The sequence below is a fragment of the Pseudopipra pipra genome, chromosome 20 (assembly GCF_036250125.1).
Source record: "Pseudopipra pipra isolate bDixPip1 chromosome 20, bDixPip1.hap1, whole genome shotgun sequence".
Lineage (NCBI taxonomy): Eukaryota > Metazoa > Chordata > Aves > Passeriformes > Pipridae > Pseudopipra > Pseudopipra pipra.
The window spans coordinates 8,806,781-8,826,235 of NC_087568.1; the positions used below are offsets into that span (position 1 = coordinate 8,806,781).

General features: G+C 49.8%; 1 protein-coding gene across 1 annotated transcript; it reads left to right on the forward strand.

Moving 5' to 3' along the window:
- The first annotated feature begins 3,157 nt into the window (after positions 1-3,157).
- On the forward strand, positions 3,158-17,520 carry TNFSF15 (TNF superfamily member 15). The gene is made up of 4 exons (XM_064677139.1): positions 3,158-3,700; positions 9,980-10,028; positions 10,722-10,769; positions 16,815-17,520. Exons 1-4 carry the CDS (start codon positions 3,503-3,505, stop codon positions 17,240-17,242), a joined length of 723 nt encoding a protein of 240 aa, XP_064533209.1. The 5' UTR covers positions 3,158-3,502; the 3' UTR covers positions 17,243-17,520.
- The last annotated feature ends 1,935 nt before the right edge of the window (positions 17,521-19,455 follow it).

Here is a 19,455-nt window from a genome sequence, read left to right on the forward strand (position 1 = left end):
AAGGAGGGAAAGCTCAGCAGCACAGAGGTGACATGCCCCGGGGACAAACTCTTCCTTTGATTCCCTAATTCCTTTCCTGCTTTTGCTCACCTTTAAAAGTGTTCCTAAGCCCCGAATATGTAAGTCTATAAAAACATCTCCCCTCTTTGAAGCTCGTTGAAGTGCCGAGGTGAGCGGGATAGGGAAGCTCTGCCGATTCCTCTAATCAGTAGAAACTATTCAAGGATCACAGGCTGGGACTCGTCTGACAAGAGCAGGAGAATTTGCATAACAGGGAGGGCTGAGAGCTGAGCTGGGGACAAACAGGGAGCAGCAGGAGACACACGAAGAGTGACATGACATGACAGGACAGGACAGGACATGACCAACAGCTGAGCGGGACTGTCCCTGCCTGTGCCCCGACTGCAAGGATCCAGTTCCATTTGTGAGAAAGATGAGTCCCAAAAGTCTCCATTCCCTGTCCTGCACTGGGGAGGGCTGGGAAACATCCCAGTACAGCCCAGCACTGGGTTTCTTCTGGCCACTGTACTGCTGAGCCACCCTGGGAGAGTCACCTCTGCCAGGTGCACTTGTGCTCTGGAGAGGAAAAGAAATTTCTCCTCCCCTTCTTGGGATTCTCAAGAACAAATTCTAAGCTCGAGTGCAGAGAATGAGCCTGTTCCTGACTCATCTCAAGGGCTCAGCTCCTGCTCTCCAAGGCTCTGGCTGCTCTTCCAGCCAAAGGTTTGCAGGTCACACACCACTGCAAGGAGTCTGACGCCAATCAAAGCTCTTATGAGCTCTTTTAACTCAGAACTGACTCACCTGGAAATCCTAGGAAAACACAACAAAAACAAACTCCTGGGTGTTTGCTTGAGTACAGATTGGAGTTATCTGCTTGCAAAGGCCTTGAACATAAATTAAGCATTTTGTGGCACTCACAGTGAAGGGAAAATTAACTTTGACACTCATGGTCAAAACATTAGTGTCAGTTTTTTAGTATTCTGCCCTGGAATAAACAACTGAGATCCAAGGGGGGGATGATGGGAGTGGAGGGGAGAGAAACAGTAAAAAAAAAGTCACATCTCTACACAGCGCTTCCACAGAAATACAAAGTTTTTCACTTGATAATAAATGGAGCCACACCTACCCCTGGACTCGGTTCTGGGGACTGTAAAAGCAGAGATTAGTCCTTGTCGCCAAGGTTTTACAGTCTAAATGAAAACAAATAGTGAATTATAGAAGGAAAGAAAGTCAGGCACATGTGAAAGGTTTCCAAGGAGTGCTGTGGCTTGGCTTGGATTCCAGCACATGGTTTTGGTGCTTTATCAAACAATGTGTGGCGGAAGAGGGGCTGGACACGAGCCAACAGCGTGTTCCGGCTGCCCAGAATTCCAACGTGTCCTGGGCTGTTCTCACAGCTTGGAGAGCAGGTGAAGGGGGGGATTCTGCCCCTCTGCCCCCTCAGGGGAGACCCCCCTGCAGAGTTGCTCCAGCCCTGGGAACAGCACAGCAAGGACATGGAGCTGCTGGAGAGAGTCCAGAGGAGGCACCAGGATGATCAGAGGGCTGGAGCAGCTCTGCTGGGAGGAAAGGCTGGGAGAGCTGGGATTGTTCAGCTGGAGAAGAGAAGCTTTGGGTGACATAGTATGGCCTTCCAAGACATGAAGAGAGCCTGCAAGAAAGATGGAGAAAGTATTTCCAAGGGCCTGGAGTGACAGGACAAGGGGGAATGGCTTCCCACTGCCAGAGGGCAGGTTAGATGGGATATTGGGAAGAAATTGTTCCCTGGGAGGGTGGGGAGGCCCTGGCACAGGTTGCCCAGAGAAGCTGTGGCTGCCCCATCCCTGCAAGTGTTCAAGCTGATATTGGACAGGGCTTGGAGCAACCTGGGCTGGTGGAAGGTGTCCCTGTCCATGGCAGGGGGTGGAACTGGGTGATATTTAAGGTCCCTTCCAACCCAGCCCATTTCATGATCCTGTGATTTACCAGTTCTCTTTTAAACCACACTGGTTTTCACCATTTCTTGCTTACTCCTTCACACTTTCTCTTTCCCTGGCCTATTCCCTCTCCAGCCTGCTGGCAGGGATCCCATCCTTGCTGCTGGCAGCCTCAGTCACCCTCACTAACCAAACCACGTGTTCTTCTCAGAGCATGACTTTTACCTCTCTGGTGTATCAAGAGCTTCTCCAGACTGCTGTAATAGTCTGTTATTGAAGTGACAAGAGCTGGCTGAATTTTTAATGAATATTTTACAGATGTCCTGGGACATCTGAGAAAATAGTTTTCTTTCTTTGACCTTATTTTTTAATAACTCAAACCTGAAATGCCCTTCACAGGGTGGTGAGGGAAACCAAACCTTGTTGCTCTCTCACTAAGAAATCTGCAAGTTTCCAGCCTGTTTCTCTACCCAGGGAAAAAGGAGAAGTTTCTGAACATCACTGTGTGTGCACGTAGACATCAGAGAAAGTTTCCATTTTAAAGAGAAATTTCCTGGGGGAAAAAAACTCTGATTTCAACAGCCTGGGTAAATCTAAATGACAACATGTCCACAGATGGGTCCTGCCGAGCACTTCCTAAATGGCACTGGAGGAGGGGGCTGCTGTGGAGTGGTAAGGAGCAAGCAAGAATTAGCCTTCCCTGGGATACAGGAGTTATTTCCAGCTGGACATCAGCTTATTCTTCCAGACCTGTTGTTGAGCAGCTCCAGAGATTGTCCATAGGAGCAGCCCTTCTCAGCTGTCAATAAAGGAAGATGATATATTTTTCTTCCAAGTGCAATGAAGTCACATTGTTTTTCAAGAAACAATAACAGGCTTTCCTGAAAGCACAATTAAAATGATTTTGGAGAAGAACCCCAGAGCAGACAAACATCCCACTTCAGGCCTGACCCTGCACTCTTTGGTGCAAAAGATGCACGTTGAGCAACCTGCAGCCTGATGTGGATTCTGCTAAAACGTAGAGATGAAGCAACGCTTCAGAGAACCAGAGCCCTTCTTTGGGGTCACTTACTCCTCACCTTCCCTAAAATCCTCTTCCCCTTTGTCTGGGAAAGAAGAAACTGCCGGGCTCCGTCCCCTCTGCCGCTCTCGCTCCCCCCCTGCTTCTCACTTTCACTCCCGTTGGTTTCATGTTCCCTCTGCCATGCGGAAAAGCTTTCAAGTCTCTCCAGCCCAGCAGCAGGGTTTATCCTGGTTCCACCCACTGGGACTTTCCTGGCTTCCTTCAGCACTGAGAGAGGGGGGAGGAAAGAATAAAAAAAAAAAAAGCGGTGGGGAGGCAGGGAGCGGGCAGGGAGCGGGCAGGGAGCGCGGGGAGCCGCGGAGCTCCCGATCCCCGCGCTTGGGTTTCTATTGTAGGCGGCGCATTCCTCGGGAGGGAGGGTGTGTGTGTGTGTCGGTGCCTTCCCACACTCGGGGCAGCTCTTATTTAATGGGGGTCTCCATGCAGGGCAGACGCCAGAGGAGGTTTTGCCGTCCCCGGCTCCCAGCGAGGAAGAGCATCTCGCCCGGCAGGAGCTGCCATGGAGCCCGTGGTCGAGATAACGCCGGAGGCAGCGGCTCCCGGGATCAGCCAAGGCTCTGGGATGCACCTCAGGAAGGATTTGAGGAGGATACGGTGCGCGGTGCTGCTGTGCCTGCTCTCAGTGCTGGTCCTCATGCTGCCCATCGCCTACCTGCTGGTTGGGAACCTGCGAGCGCCCGGCTCCTGCGGCAGCCAGGTAAGGCACTCGCTCCTCATTCCTGCCGGGAGGAGCGCCCTGCGCCTCCAGGGGCTGCGTTTGTTCGGGTCTTTTAATTGTCTTTACGAGTTTCTCGTGTTTAAAGGAATGTGTGAGGCTCGCTGTTACGTTCCACCTTCCTTACGCTGAGAAAACCCGCCCGGGATAAATCATATTACTGCTCAGAATTCTGTGATTCTGTGATTCAGACTTTTTAACTAACGGTTCCTGTTCTTGTCTTAATTTCACTGAGGTCACAGTACAATGCATGACTTTAAAACTTTTATTGGCATGCTGCAGGCAATGCTTCAAAAACCACTAGTTGATGTAAATCAGTGTCTCTCCACTGATTTCAGCCAGATTTTCACACTGTGGCTCATTTTCCTCCCTTCTTCGGGGTTAAATCTGAGACTTCCCCTCCCGGTGTCTGATTTCAGCTGACCAGGTTGTGATGTCAGTGGGTCGGTCACCCATCACTGGGCTGACAGTTCTTGTGTGTTATTAATGAAAACTTCTGCAGAGATCTGATCTGAGACAAGGAGCCTGGCCCTAAAATTCACTCCCTATTTTTCACTCTCCCTTAAAACTCTCTCTGGATCCAGGGATCTTCTCAGCTCTTCTCCTTTGACAGCTGCACTCCCTTTTGCTCCCAACCATGCAAGTTCATGCTGTGCTGCTTCTAACACTCTTTCATGCTGCTCCATCCCTTCTGGTGCCAGTCTGCAAGTGCCCATTCCCACGGGACACTGTGAATTCAGCAGGACTGTGCCATGCTACCAGGGTGCATGTATGTCTGGAGAATTTCACCCTCAGCTCTGAAATCCCCCAGCTAATCAGTGTGCTTGCTAGGAGCTTATTTAGGATAAAAAAGCAGGGTTAGGAAGAGGCCTCGAAGGCAGGTTTGTAACCTTGTTTAGCCTGGGGATGTTTAGGGGGTGTGAGAGCCCTGCAGGGATGTGCCAGCCCCTGGTTGACCCTGAGCTCGTTCCCCAGTGCAGCATCCTCTGTGTTACCTGGTTCTACCTTCATGCAGCCTTGTGTGGCACCTCTTCTGTCCAACCTGCCAGGTCCTTGCCTGTGTGAAATGTGTTACTGCCCCGACCCTGCCACTGCTGTTGGGGCCAGTGGGTGCACACGAGGTGAAGAGTCTCAGCTGCACCGGGCTTTGCTCGAGGTTGTACAGAGCAGAACAGCTCAGCCTTGAAACAGAGTGAAAGAATAACAAAGTGTGAGCTCGTTTGATCAACCTGATGCGTTCCTGGCTCTTGATCCTGTTGGCAGAGTCAGCAGAGAAAAGTATTTTTACCAGTGGGCTTGGCTTCTTGAGGGGGAAAGCACAACGTCAGCCCCGAGCGCTGCTCCAGCCTGGCTGCCCTGGTGTTACATCCACTCATGTGCACTCAGCTATCAGCGTGTAACATTCCCACAGTGATGTAACGAGCTGATCAGATGACTTAACAACCCCTGTGAGTCCCAGGGAGGAAGAGGAAAGTCATGGGGCTGGCTGGGTGCCCGCTGTGCAGTGGGAGGAGCTGCCCCTCAGCTGGCTCCTGCCTGCTCTCAGTCTTTCATTCATTCTCCCGTGTTCTGGCTCTGCCATCGGTGTTGTCCAGCAGGAAAGGGCAGATGGGTGAATTTTCCCACCTGTGTGGCTTTGCCTATAAAGTCACACACACTGAACCCAGGAGCTCAGTCCTGCCCTTCCAGTCCGTGGGAATGCTTCTTGGGAAAATGTCTTTTTGCATCTCCTTCTGCATTTGGAGAGTTAGAATTGGATTGTTAAATGGCTCCTTCCCCATGTGCTCCATTGATAGCCCAGACCAGGACTACTGGGACCAGATGTGTGTGTCAGAGCTCTCTGTGGCACTGGTTTTGGGGTGTGGGTGCCCTGGGCATACTGGGACCAGTGGGCAGACCCCAGTTTGCCCCAGGTGAGCATTGGTTTGCTGACCCTCCCAGCAGAGAGCCCACGGGAGGAACCCTCTCACTGCTGCAGGACTAGAGCTCAGCCCACACATGCTTGGATTGTCACCTTCTCGTGCTCTGGGAGGAGGGAGGGACTCAGCATGTGAGAAGAAAACATAGTAAATTCCTGAGCGAGTCCTTCCTGGAGCAAGGGGAGGAGAAGGGGAGGTTTGTGCAACAGGGGTGTGTTTTTCCTGGCGCTCTGCCTGCGGGGTGAGGCAGTTTGGTCATCTCTGCCTCTGTGTGGGTGCACATGGTGTCACCTCCTGCCTCTGCAGGGATGCAAATTCACCTTTCCCCTAGAAATGTCCCTTTCAGGAAAAAGCAGGGCAAGTTATGTCATTACAACATGTGTCAGCCACCAGTTTTCCGTCTGTTGTGGTACAATGAGCCTTGGATGAATAATTCAAGTTTGATGATGGTTTCCCTGGACACCTTCCAGGCTCACTGCACTGCTCCTTTTGGAAAGAGAAGTCACTTTCTTTTATGCTCCAAGACGGAGTGAGGTGAGAAAATAGAGTTCTTTAAATAATAACACATGGCTTGTGTTATTAGCAGAAAAAACATATAAAGGCTCTAGTGGTGCCCTTCCAGAGGAAGGCCCAGGAGTGCTGCTTATCCTTCCCCAAAGGGAAGCCAAGTTTCAGTCTGAGTTCATAAATCTCTCAAAGGAGCAGCTCAGCAGCCAAGAGAATCTCTGGCAGCCTCAGCAACCTGCTCAGCTGGCCCAGGAAAGCAGAGCATCCAGTCCTGTGGCCTGGAAACAAACTTGGGTTTATTTTCGTGGCATCCTTGGCATGTCAGGACCACAAAGAGAAATTCCAGAGCCTGTCCAAAGGGCTGCATGTGAACCTGTGTGCCACGTCTGTGCCATGGCAGCTTGGCAATGGAGAAGGGGCTTGAAAGTCCCAGCAGCTCCACCTGGATCCCATCCCAAAGGAAGTCAGAAATCTGGCAACAAAGCTTAGAAAAGATCCCCCCACACGGGAAAGAGACTCTGAAATGGCTTCCTGATGTGTAGGGATGGAGAAATGCCTGGGGAGGAGCAGGGAGTGTTGTCCCTGGATGGGCCCAGGTGTTGGGGTTCCCCTCCCAAGAGCAGCAGTAAAACTCCTGAGTGGCCACTGCTGCTGGATGCACGTGGTCCTTGTGGGCACAGAAGGCCAAGAGTATGTGCCCTGGGTCCAGACTTCCTCTGGGCACTACTATCCAGCCAAAATGTTCTTATTGAGGCCAGTTTTTACTGGCACTGGACAGGTCCCTACCAAAAACACCCAGCCCAGGCCATGCAGCATCTCTGGAGAGAGCAAAACTTGGCTCTGTGTACCACCTATGAGCTGTAAAATAGTGTCCTGTGCTAAAACTGGAGTGGATGGAGGTGCTGGGCATGTTTTGTTTATTAATCCCTCTGCCTGAAGTGCCAGCTGCTTTTCCCACACTGTTCTCTGATGGATATCCCTGGCCCTGTCCAGAGGTTCAAGAGCCAAAGCACAGGAACAGGGGATGTTCAGCCCTTCTTTTTGGGTTTAGCAATACCTGGGTATAAATGCACTGGGGCTTTTGGACATTCTTGACACCAAAACCACCTAGGTTTGCATCCATGCCCTGAGGGTAACAGCTGCCTGTCCAGGATGTTCGTGAGTCAGCTGGAAGGTGGGATTTTCAGCATCACTCAGGGCTGGTTGGTCTCTCCCCAGTAACCAAAGGGAAAATCAAAGCAAGGCTGTGAACTTTTCAGCAAGAAAGGAAAAGAGAGAAAAGAAAAGCACTAATTGTGTAAATGATCAATTGTCTCCTGCTACTCAGCTCTGTTCATCATCAGTGTACAACATCTGTGCCTGTTTGGGACAAGTATTACTGACACCTGCTCATTATGTAGCACTGCCTGGTGCCAAAACGTTTTCTCTAAGAGATTTCTATTTTTATCCTTATCAGAAAGCATAATTAGGAATAAAAAGACCAGCCATGGCTTTGCCAACAGCAGGATAACTTCCCACCTTGCAGCACCCTGCTCTATCTGCATCCCACTGTCCTTTAGCATCTGGGAAGGAGCTCCTGCACCTGGAGTTTCCATCTGTATTTCTTTGGAAAGAAGCAAATTCAGGTTTAAACAGAACCATTTTGTTACCTTTTACAAAGAAGCAGGATTCTTCTTGCTCTCCTTCCCATTTTCCCACCACCTCTGTTTGGATTGCAACATCCAAGTTTATCTGAAGTACGTCAGCAGAAATTAGGCTTCAAGTGTGCAAACAGTTCCCCAGAAGTTCCAGGCTGAAATGTAGGTTTGTGGTTGATTTGCAGCTCCTTGCAGTACTTAGCACTGCTAGAAAATATGTCACTTGGCAACTCTGTAGGAAGTGTCACACAAATAATGGTGCAAATGTACTCATATTTGCATCCATGTGGCTGAAAGCAAGGGCAGAGCGTGAGGGAAATCCTCAGTCCTGATCTTGAGCTTCCCAGCAGGGGAAGGACAAAGTCACCTGGCTGTGACTGTGTCACATCAACAGCACAGACATGTTCAGGCACCACAGCAAGCAGGACCTTGGAGAAAGTCCTCGGGCACGATGAAAGGCCCTGACATCTCCCTGACCACACCACAACTCTCCCTCAGCCCTACCCTGAGCTGTCACACCACCACCTCTGCCAGAGGGCATTTCCAGCAGAGCAGGAGGCTGTTCAGTGATGTAGTTGTGTGCAGGTGGGCAAGGCTGTTTTCCTGCTGTGGTTTTTTCCCAACACACTGGAGCAAGTATTGCAGAAATTACAGTTTTCTGCAGGAGCACACGGATGTTTACTGCTGATAAAACCTCAGATTAGCTTTGGGTTTACCAGACCAGCCAGCAGTCCCTGAACCCAGGCAGCCTGCTTCTTCTTCCACAAACATTCTCCTTTCCCCAGCTAATATAAATTATCTATTTTCTACTTCTCCTCTAACATAAATCACCTATTTTCCACTTCTCCTGCGGTATTTGAAGCTGTGTGAGACACAGCCACCAGCAGACAGCTCCAGCATCTCCATACTAATCCTGTTCCAGCCTGCTTATTAAAAATGCATCAAATCCTTTGCTGCAAGCTGGCCAGTGGCAGTTTATTCAATGTATTTTTGGGAACTGTCCATAATCCAAACCACAGCAACCCCGTGGGCTCTGACAGGTGTGATGGGGGTTCCCAACAGCCCTGGGAGTCAGCCCTGAGCTGGCTGCACACCCCACACTGGCTGCTCCCTGCTGTGCCCTGGGGTGGCACAGGGGATGCCCCTCACTCCCCAGGGAGCTGGATCCAGAGTCAGCATCCCACAGCAACCTCCCTTTGGAGCTGGCACGTGGCCATGCCCAGGTGTGAGTCAGGAGGAGCAGCCCTGGCAGGCGTGTGCCAGGCAGGCAGCACAGCCCCTGTCAACTGCTCCACCTCAACATCAGAGGCACTTGGCAGGGCCCAGGGCTGTGCCCTGAAGGAGGGAGTGCTGGGAGTGCTCAGCTCTAGGAGGTAAGAGCTGAGGGAGGATGAGCCACCCTGCCCTCCCCTGGCACAGCGAGCTGCTGAGCTCACCCTCTGCCAGCTGCTCTCTCAGACCTGCTCAGCTCTTCTCTCACCCTGCTCAGCTCCTCTCTGCCTGCCCAGCAGGTCACCCAACATCCGAGGCAGGCCCAAGCAGCACATCCACAGTCTGAAATCACACAGATGCAGGAAGTGGCACTGACTGCCATGGTCCAGTTGACGAGGTGGGGTTGGGTCAAAGGTTGGACTCAGAGGTCTTTTCCAACCTGGTTGACTCTGTGTGTGAAAAGCAGGTGTAGCTGATACACCTCAGTCAATCTCTTTGTTATGGATGAACCCAGTAAAGGCTCAGACCTGCCAGGTCTTGAGACAGGGGAGCATTGCCCACGTTGCTCTGCTTGCTCTGCCTGGATTGAGGGACAGGAGGCTCTGAGCAGCAGAGGAGCTCCAGCAGTGCTTGGTGGAGTCACCATCCCAGAGGAGGGCTGGCAATGCCTAATTCCCACTGCCCACTCTGCTGGGCCTCTCCCAGTTTTGCCAAGGGCTCAGCCAGACTGGAGTTTAACAAATCTCACCCCCAGGAGCCCAGGTCCTGTCTCTGACACCCTTTCAGAGGTGCAGTTTCAAACCTACAGCAGAAATCTCTTGCAGTGAGGCAAAGCCTTGTCAGGGCTCCTCACTTTTCATTAAAGCTCTTGGTGAACTCTCTGACTTGCTGTAGCACATTCCATTTTCTGGGATAACTCAGACAAGCCCCTCTGTGGAGGTTCCTCCTGGAGCCCTGAGCTAACTGCTGGTAAATCTCTCCTGCAGGTCCCAGAGGAGAGGGGCTCCCTCTTTCTGAAGCAACGGGCAGTAGATGGTAAGTTTGCCAGACCTTTCCCCCATCCCAGCAGCTTTGGATACAATCCAAGAACACTGCTGCCTCCTGCTCTCACCTCCCTAATCCCTCCTTCCAAACAACCAGGGCAGCCAGAGGCAAACGTGGGTGATGATGCAGGGAGGTAACTGGGGGCATAGTGGGTGAGCATGTCTAACCCCAGGGCTGTACTCTGTCTGTGCAGGCACAGACCTCTCCTGCAGCTCTGTGGGATCAGTGTGACCCCCTGAACATGCAAAAGCAGGAATTTGGGAGCCCCTGCATGCCAAAATCTCATCCGTGTTCACCCTCCGGCAGCTCTGACGAACTCGCTCACTGCAAAGGGGTTTTGTCATCTCAGTGGTGTCAATAAGAGATCACAGCAAATAACTCCTGACTCCCTGTGGAAATGCAAAGGGCTTGCACACCATTTCCTTGGTGTCATCATCACCACTCACATCTTGTTGACTTAGGAAAAGGTTCTTCCCCCAGAGGGTGGTTGGCACTGCCCAGGCTCCCCAGGGCAGTGGGCACAGCCCCAAGGCTGCCAGAGCTCCAGGAGGGTTTGGACAATGCTCTGAGGGCCAGGGTGGGATTGTTGGGGTGTCCTGGGCAGGGCCAGGAGTTGGAGACTCTGATTCTATGACTTGAACAGCAGCAAAGAGCCTTACACCTCTTTTTTTCCCTCTCCCTCAGTTACAGACACACTTTCCAGTGCAGAGAAGCCCCGAGCTCACCTGACAGGTAAATTTGTTCCAAACTGAAGCCTTTCCTGGGGGGTCTTACAGATGTTGTGGTGCAATAACCTTGTTCTGCATGGATCTGATAGGATCAGGTGTTGCAGGAAACAGGGGGAAAATAATCATCAGCTTTGCCTTGCTGACAATGACAGACTGAGTGCAGGCTGTGTTTGCAGGAAAGGGCCCACAAGGGAGGTAAAGGACAGAAATGTCACCACTTTTCCAAGCCGTTTCTTCCACTGAATGAGCAGCTCTTGAAACTGAGCTTAACTAAGTGGCTGATATCCCAGAGATCTGCTGAATCCCCCGAAATGGCAGGGGAAGGAGCTCAAGTGAGCCCTTGTGGAGCAGTGAATTGGCAAGAACTACCAGATTTGTAGCATAATCAGGTCAAATAAGGCCAGTTTTAGACTTTGTTTTTCTGCAAGGCCTGACTTGGGTCACACACACCATATTCCCATCAAATCCCCCCCTTTTCCAGTGAGATCATCTCTAACACACATCAGAGCAAGCAAAGGGAGGGTAATGCCAGGCTGAACCCTCCAACTCTTTCTCTTGTGTTAGGAAGGTGGTATCACAAAGCCCTATTGCAGGGTGGGCTGTCATGTCTTTCCAAGGGGCTTTCAGGCCTTTCCAAAGGGATTCCATGCCTTTCTGAGGGCCTACCAGCATCTCCAAGGTCCCCATCTCCCCACCTCATCCTTGAGGGCTGTCACTGCCCCAAGACATCCCCCAGCTCCATCCTCACCAGCTCGACCCACCTGGGAAATTCAGGCATTAGCAGAGAAGAGAGGAAAGTGCTGGAGGACTTTCCAGCTGACCTGAGGCAATTTATACCTCCCTAAAGTCCAGCTCAGTGCAGAGACTTCCCCAAACCCCTGAGTGTTGCCCCAGGATGCCCTTTCCAACCTGAAGCAGGACATGGTGTGATCCTTCACACAAACCCACCTCCAGGGTTCAATCCATCACTAGTTCAGGGCTGATTCCTTTCCCAGCAGAGTTTTCTTTCCCTAACCCACAAGCTGCTTCCTGATGGTCCCCAACCCTTTGTCACAGGGCATTTCCAGAGCTCCAAAACCAACCTGGCCTTGCCCAAAATCCCATCTTTGCTCAAGTGCATGTTTGCAGGAGCACAAGGACCACGTCTGCTCCAGTTTCCAAGGGGGACCCTGTGGCAAAAGAGGTCCAGAGGCTCCTGGTGCAGTGACCCAGAGGAGCAGCCAAGCACTGCTCTGCTCAGGGGAACTCCCCTGGGTTGCACAAAAGCCCAGTTGCCACAGGGAAGCACCCAACAGTTTTCTTCGAGTTTCCTCAGGCCCCATATTGACCAAAATTCCTTCCCCATCATTCCCAAGCAGCCTCCCTGGGATTGAGCCCATCTCCTCCTCCTGGTGCTGTGACATGGTCACACTTGGCCACGTCCAGGAGCACAAAAAGAGATGATTAAGGGGATTTTATGTCTCTTGTCTGTGCAGAAAACCCACATCCAACCAGCTGTGCTGTGTAGGCATCAGGGAATCCAATATCCATGGATTTAACTTTGACCTTTTCTTAGCCCAAACGTATTTCTGGTGCTGTACCCCGTGACAATGAGTTTCCAGGCTTAACAGCACATTGTATTTCCTGTTATATTCAACAGAATTTAACAGAAAACATTTCCTGTTATATTCAGCTTTTGTGCACAATAATTTATTGGGTTCCACCCTGGTTTTCTTTTCTCAGAAATCACGACTTGTCCTAGAAAGAGTAAAAGGAATAATTATTCCCCTGCTCTTTGTTGCATTCCTGCAGCTCAGGTACCATTCTCAAAGAGAAAGTGGGAGACTACAAACCCTCACCTGTAGGAAATCTTCTCCAGATCTCCCTTCAGTCTGTAATTTTCTAGTTTTAGGGACATATTTCTGAAGGTGAAAGCAGAGGAGTGAGAGGAATGAGAAGTAGCCAGAGCACTTCCATGGGAATGTGCCACTGAATTGGCATCAATAACTCAATATTTTGCTCTCTGTTCTTTATAATGAATTTCCCACCTGATTTCGGCCTCTTTAACACACACTGAGCATTTGGAGCTTATCCAAACTGACATCAAGGTCTCCTCTCCCTGGGAGGTTGTAACCAGTGAGGAATGGCAGGAGCCATGGGAATACCCAGCTCAGACTCTTCTCCATCCCCGTTGAGGTATCCTTGGTTCTGACTTCTCCATCCCTGCCATCACCCCCTCTCCACTTATCTGCTTGCACTTTGGGTCAGGATGAAGACCAGCAACTGTTCCTTCTTGTCCCCAGCCTGTGGCTCAGCTGGGTGACCTGTGCTGTACAAACTCCATCGGGTTCCTGGCTCACACTCACCGTGTGCAATGGTACCTAAATGCATCATGAAATCTGGGGAGAGCATCACCTTCCGTTCCAAAGCACCTTTTAAGGGCTGTGTTAAGTTCTCAGGGCATGAATCTGAGCAGCAGAAACCCTGCAGCCACAGGATTTTGCTGTGCAAGGCTCGGACTCAAATCTCTTGCTGAGCCTCAGAGCACAGAGTTCAGGGTTAGGCTCTCACACTGGGGAGGGCTCAGAGTTGTAGAAACCCTCCAAGTTCACTCTGCCACAAAATACACCCCAAATATGACAAGCAACAGGAATTCTCCAGCCACACACTAAAGCAAAAGGGATATGGGGACAGGAAAAGTAAGGAATGCCAGAAATTTATAGTGGAAGGAACCATGGTAATGAATCCCTTATTAAAAGCAGATTTTACTTACCTCAAGAATTAGCACAACAGGTATGTTTGCAGGAAGTGTAGCTCCATAATTTATGAAATCAATAAATAAATGGCAAGTGCAAAGTACAAGTGCTGCTAGAAAAGGATGTATATAAAGGCACTTGGACATGTATTTCAATATTATATTCAACTTGAGTATGTATTGTACTACTTGAACATGCATTTTTCCTCTTGACCAGCACTGAAAGAATGGGGAAAATTAACTAACTTGAAAATAGAGAGCTTCAATAGAGTGAGATTTATCCTAAGAAAGGAGGTTATAACTGTTAAACCTGCCTAATTCTCAAAGTTTTGAAATCATGTAGTTCATTTGAGCACCTCTTAGTTATGAGGAACGCTGAGGAGTTGTGTGTCATTGACATCTGAAACACATCATCTGCACAGACAGGAATATTTCACAGGCAGCTTCTCCTCTATTCCCCCCCCCAAAAAATTCCCAAGATGGAAAAGAGCCCAGGACATTTTCTGGAAATATTCTGATCCTTCCTATCTCAAGCAAGTTCTCCTCTGCTGTGAGTTGCTCTCTGATGTGTTACCCCAAGCTCCTGTAAATCTTAGAGTGACTCCAAGCTCCCTGAGCTCCTGCCAGGACTCAGATCAGTCCCTGAGACCCAGAGGTGGATGAGGAGGAAGGCAGACCACGACTACTTTCTCTTTTACTTTCTTTTATTCCTCTCCTTCTGTATCAGGCAAAGTTCCATTGGTTCTAAACATCATAGTCCTTACAGTACTTCCATAATTTAGCTTGGCTTGCTCCCACAATCCCTGGGGGTGTTCCCACACACAGAAGCACTCTCCCTTTGTTCTTTGCCTCCTGGGGAAAGATCAGAAAGATTTGATGCTTCAGCAGCACTGACAGGCAGGCTGGAAAAAAAAGGGCATTATTTTGTTGTGCTACTCAGAGAATATGCAAGGAATTGCTCTCCCAACACCTTCTGGGCTCCTTATGGATTATTTACTGCTAGACAAGAGAGGGAATGGATGCCCCTGGGAGCTGAGAGCATTCCCTTTCCTGAATCTCATCTCACACAGGATAAACCTAATGGTTATTGCCAAGGGAACTTCAAAGCCTTCCCTTCCCTCCATTCTGTTTGTCTCCCTGCCCATGCACACACACCCCTTCCCCAAATACAGAATCAAAATTAACTTTAAACAATAACTTGAGTTCATTAAAAAGGTCTCAGTTCCTGGAAATCAGTTCCCTCAGTCATTCTCAACATTCCTCATTGATTTTCCAGGTTCATTTTAACACCTGGCAGGATCTTGATGGGTTTTATCCTCTTCCTTTCCACTGCCTGTGTTTTATCACAACAATTGGTGTTTTACCATGATTTTATGTGGCAACCAGTAAAGAGCAGAGACAACTCTTCTTTCCCTGCAGAAAAATGTGCAAGTGCTGAGGCTTGTTCTCCTGGCTGTGGTGTGAGAGACATTTAAGTGGTGGAGGAAAGGTGAAGGGAATAGGGCAGCCTGGGGAGCATCCTCAGCTTGGATCAGCTGATGGTGGGGTCTGGATTAGAGCTCTGTTTGTAATCAGCTGCCAACAAGATTGAGAAAAAGCCTGGAGGAATGTTGAGGCTGACACCAAGCTTAGGGGTTTGTCCCAGCAAAAGAGAAAAATGGTTTTAAACATGATGTGCTGCTTCAAAATTGGGCCTCTTGAAGCACAGCGGGGTCTTCTGAGCTTTAGGTAAAATCAAATGGCACAAAGGCAAATCTACAGTAAAAGATTTGATTGAGAGCACTCAGAAAGAAAAGCCTGAGGATGAGGAAGCTCAACTCCCTTCAGGGAGCAACTTGGCTGGAAGAGAAGCTCAGGTGTGTCAGAGCTTGGTGACACATGGTGAGGATCATTGTGGGCACTCTGCCAGCACAGTAGTGCCTGAGAAACATCATTACAGCCCAGCCCTGCTGAAGGAAATGATGCTTTAGTATTTCTTCTGACTGTCCCTAAACATTAGGTTCAGCCATGGTACCCATGTGTCCAACTGCCCCAGTGCTGGTTTCACTAAAGGACACGGTTTTTACTCTGTAAATGGGTCAGACAGCAAGGTAAAGCCACCCCAGTGCCAGAGACTCAGCCTTCAGGAAGGACAATCCCACCTTTTGGGGTCTGACCCACAACCAGGACCCTCAGGCACAACATACCCCTTCAGGCACCTCTTCCAAAGCATCCTTGGCTTTCCCTCCTGATTGCTCCAGTCTGGGCACCCTGTGATGCTGGCACCGAGCTCAGTGTTCTGTCCCAGAAAAGCATTTTAAAAAAAAGAGATAAAAATGGTTTTAAACATAATGTGCTGCTTCAAAATTGGGCCTCTTGATGCACAGTGGGGTCTTCTGAGCTTTAGGTAAAATCAAATGGCACAAAGGCAAATCTACAGTAAAAGATTTGATTGAGAGCACTCAGGAGGATGAGAAAGCTCAAACCCCCTTCAGGGAGTAACTTGGTGGAAGGGAAGTTCAAATGTCTCAGAGCTTGGTGACACATGGTGGACATTCTGCCAGCACAGTAGGGGGGTCTTCTGAGCTTTTGGTAAAATCAAATGACATTGGGAAACCCAGTGAGCACCCCTGGAAATCCCACTGCACAGCTGGCCTGCAGCCGATTCAAGCTGTGAAATAAGAACATTTCTGTCCTTATTTTGATCACCCTGTTTGATCTGTGTCCAGTTCTGGGCCCTCAGCTCAGGAAGGATATTGAGGTGCTGGAGCAGGTCCAGAGAAGGGCAACAAGGCTGGGGAAGGGACTGGAGCACAAGTCCTATGAGGAGAGGCTGAGGGACCGGGGGGGGCTCAGCCTGGAGAAGAGGAGGCTCAGGGGAGACCTCCTCACTCTCTGCAACTCCCTGACAGGAGGGGGGAGCCAGGGGGGGGTTGGTCTCTTTTCCCAGGCAACTCTCAGCAAGACAAGAGGGCTGGGTCTGCAGCTGTGCCAGGGGAGGTTTAGGTTGGACATTAGGAAGAATTTCTTTGCAGAGAGGGTGCTCAGCCATTGGAATGGGCTGCCCAGGGAAGTGGGGGATTCTCCATCCCTGGAGGTGCTTAAGGACAGACTGGATGTGGCATCAGTGCCATGGGCTGGGAACCACAGCGGGGTTGGATCAAGGGTTGGACTTGATGATCTCTGAGGTCCCTTCCAACCCAGCTGATTCTATGATTCTGTGATTCTATGATTCTATGATCTCCTCCCCCCCTGGAGCAGAGATGTTCATCCAGCAGCACAGCCCTGGCTGCAGTGACCTAACCCCCCTCCTCTCCCTCTCTGTTCCTCCCACAGTGAAGAGACAAGACCCCAGCAGCGCCGTGGGGAACCACCTGCCCATCCTGCAGTGGGAAGACAAGCGAGGCTTGGCCTTTACCAAGAACAACCTGAGTTATTCCAGCAACGCTCTGGTGATTCCTGTGTCTGGGGACTACTATGTCTATGCTCAGGTCACGTTCCGAGGGCTCATCGAGAGCCCCAGCAAACACATTTCTGTCACTGAGATCATCACCAAGGTCACTGACAGTTACCCCGAGCCCACCCAGCTGCTGACGGGCACCAAGACCCTCAGTGAGAACTGGAATGGCTGGTACCAGCCCATTTATCTGGGGGCTGTGGTCTCCTTGGAAGTGGGGGACAAGCTGATGGTCAACGTCAGCGACATCAAGCTGGTGGATTACACCAAGGAGCACAAAACCTTCTTTGGGGCCTTTCTGCTGTAGGTCTCTGCCAGCAGCTGGGGAGGTTTTCCCTTCAGGGCCTTGGGGGGACCTCGTTGGACTTTGGCTTTGTTGGGTGTGCCTTGGGGTGCGATCCCTGCTGTTGTCCCTCCTCTGTACCACCACCCCCTGCAGCTCATTGGAGCCTTCATTTAATGGGTAGGGAAAGCTGAAGCTGCAGGTTGAACTGAAATAACATCCCCTCCCAAAACCAAAAGAAACCACCAAAAAAAACCCCAACAAAAACCAACCAACCAACCAAAAAAAAAAAAAAAACAAAACCCAAAGAAACAAACCAAACCAAAACGAAAAAAAAAGAACGACCAAAAAAACCCCAACCGAAAACAAAATCCCCAAAACAAACAAACCAAAAGAAAAACAAAACCAAAAAAAACCAAAAAAACCCACAAAACCAAAACCAAACAAAACCAAAAACCAACCAAACAAACAAACAAAAACAAAGAGAAAAATGAAAGTCTGATCGGAGGAAAAAAAATGTACTTTTGAGAGTAAAATTTGAAAGTTCTTCAAAGCTTTGTAAGCTAAGGGGGAACAGCTGATACCTGTGGGGAGGAATGTTGATGTGGAATATTGCAGCTAAGCTACATCTCTATTTCCACCTCCAATATCCAATTTCCTCAGCTCCGAAACAAAAAGTGGTTTGAATTTTCTCCAGCACTTCCAGTATAGTTTTGCATGACTCTCCTTCAGGTTCTCGGTTCTAAAAGGTAATGACTTTTCATCATTTCCTTATGAATAGATTCAGCACTTTGCACTAACAGAAAGCTCAGGCGAATTATTAACTGCTTAATTAATCCCTTCCAACTTCCCTGTAAAGTAGATTAAAATTGTATCTCGTGGTTTGCAGCAGCTACTTGAAATTTTTGTTTTTTCCAAAGAAAAAAAAATTGTTTACAGTTTTCTAAATCAACACTCAGCCTCAAAATGTTACCTGAAAGATGCAGGGAACACACACCAACAGCAGGAAAGTGATATCTCCCCTCCAGGTCCTAATATTAGGAAAACAGGAAAAAAATCATGGCAGAGAGAGACACGCAGCAAAATTTAGCACACCTTTAAATCAGCCACTGAAATTTGGAGGGAAAGCCTCTGCAATATTTTGCTTTTGGTCATGTTTGATGCATGAAGAAATCTTGGTGCTTCCCCTTGTGCCACCATTGCCAGCGGTGCTGCCCTGACCTCGAGGGACTCCCTGGGGGAAGGTTGACCACCAGTTGTCCCTCCACAGGGTCAGAGGATGCAAAGGCACCGTCCTGGTGTGCCCTGGGCAGGTGTGGAGCTCAGGAGGGTCTCACTTCCCACCTTGTTTATTTGCATGGTCCTCACTGTCCCTCAGGGAAAGTCCCCAGCTTTCCCTCTGCTCCTGCAGCAAAACCCAGCCCTGGCAATGACTCATGTTCTCAGAGATCTGGACTTTCAGTGGCTTTTCTTACAGTGGCCACCCTCCTTAAAGCTGAACAGCTAAAACCAGGGGACTTCAATCTAACAGCATCTTCTGAAGCAGGGATCTCTATTTACCCAGGCTGTGATGGTCCAACTCCCACTGGAGTCAACCAAAGGAATCCTATTGATTTTAGGGCATGTCCCAAACACATTTGACTGTAATATTTAGATGAATATATGAGCTGAATGCAACTTCCAGGAGGTCTCACACCCCAGCACCCAGCACCCAGCTCCTCTGAGACCTCCAGGCTTCACCCTCTGCCACTCCTTCTCTTCCCTGCCTCACCTCACGGGGTTTCCTCCACTTTTCCACTTCTTGGCCAGAAATGACAGCAAGGCTTGATTTCCTAAGCTGATATTCCTGCTCCAAGTGATGGTGGAGCCCAAATTCACACCATTAGTGTAGCACTGGGGATGGAGGTTGTAGCTGAGGAGCTGAACTGGGCAGAGAAGCTCTTTAGTGGAGACAGCCCAGCTGTAAAAACCACTTGTGATCCTGCAGGCAGCAGTGCCACCAGGCTGCTTTGCCCATGGCAGGTCTCCTCCCAGCAGGAGACAGTTTTTTCTCATATAAAGATCTGTTTGAGCTGACAAGGAAAAGCCACCAGTGCAGCTGAAACAGAGCAGAGAGGAAAGCCAAGGCTGAAACAGAGCAGAGAGGAAAACCAAGGCTGGGAGTGGAAGGAGGAGAGGAGCAGAGCAGGAGGTGGGAAGGTCCAGCCAACCAACACCAGATTTCTGCCTCTTCGTGG

Bases quoted from the DNA above. Each gene is read 5' to 3' on its own strand.
- TNFSF15 (XM_064677139.1), top strand. From the start codon at position 3,503: ATGGAGCCCGTGGTCGAGATAACGCCGGAGGCAGCGGCTCCCGGGATC. The intron at 3,701-9,979 runs GTAAGGCACTCG...TCTCTCCTGCAG, and splicing joins CCGGCTCCTGCGGCAGCCAG to GTCCCAGAGGAGAGGGGCTC. The intron at 10,029-10,721 runs GTAAGTTTGCCA...CCTCTCCCTCAG, and splicing joins GAAGCAACGGGCAGTAGATG to TTACAGACACACTTTCCAGT.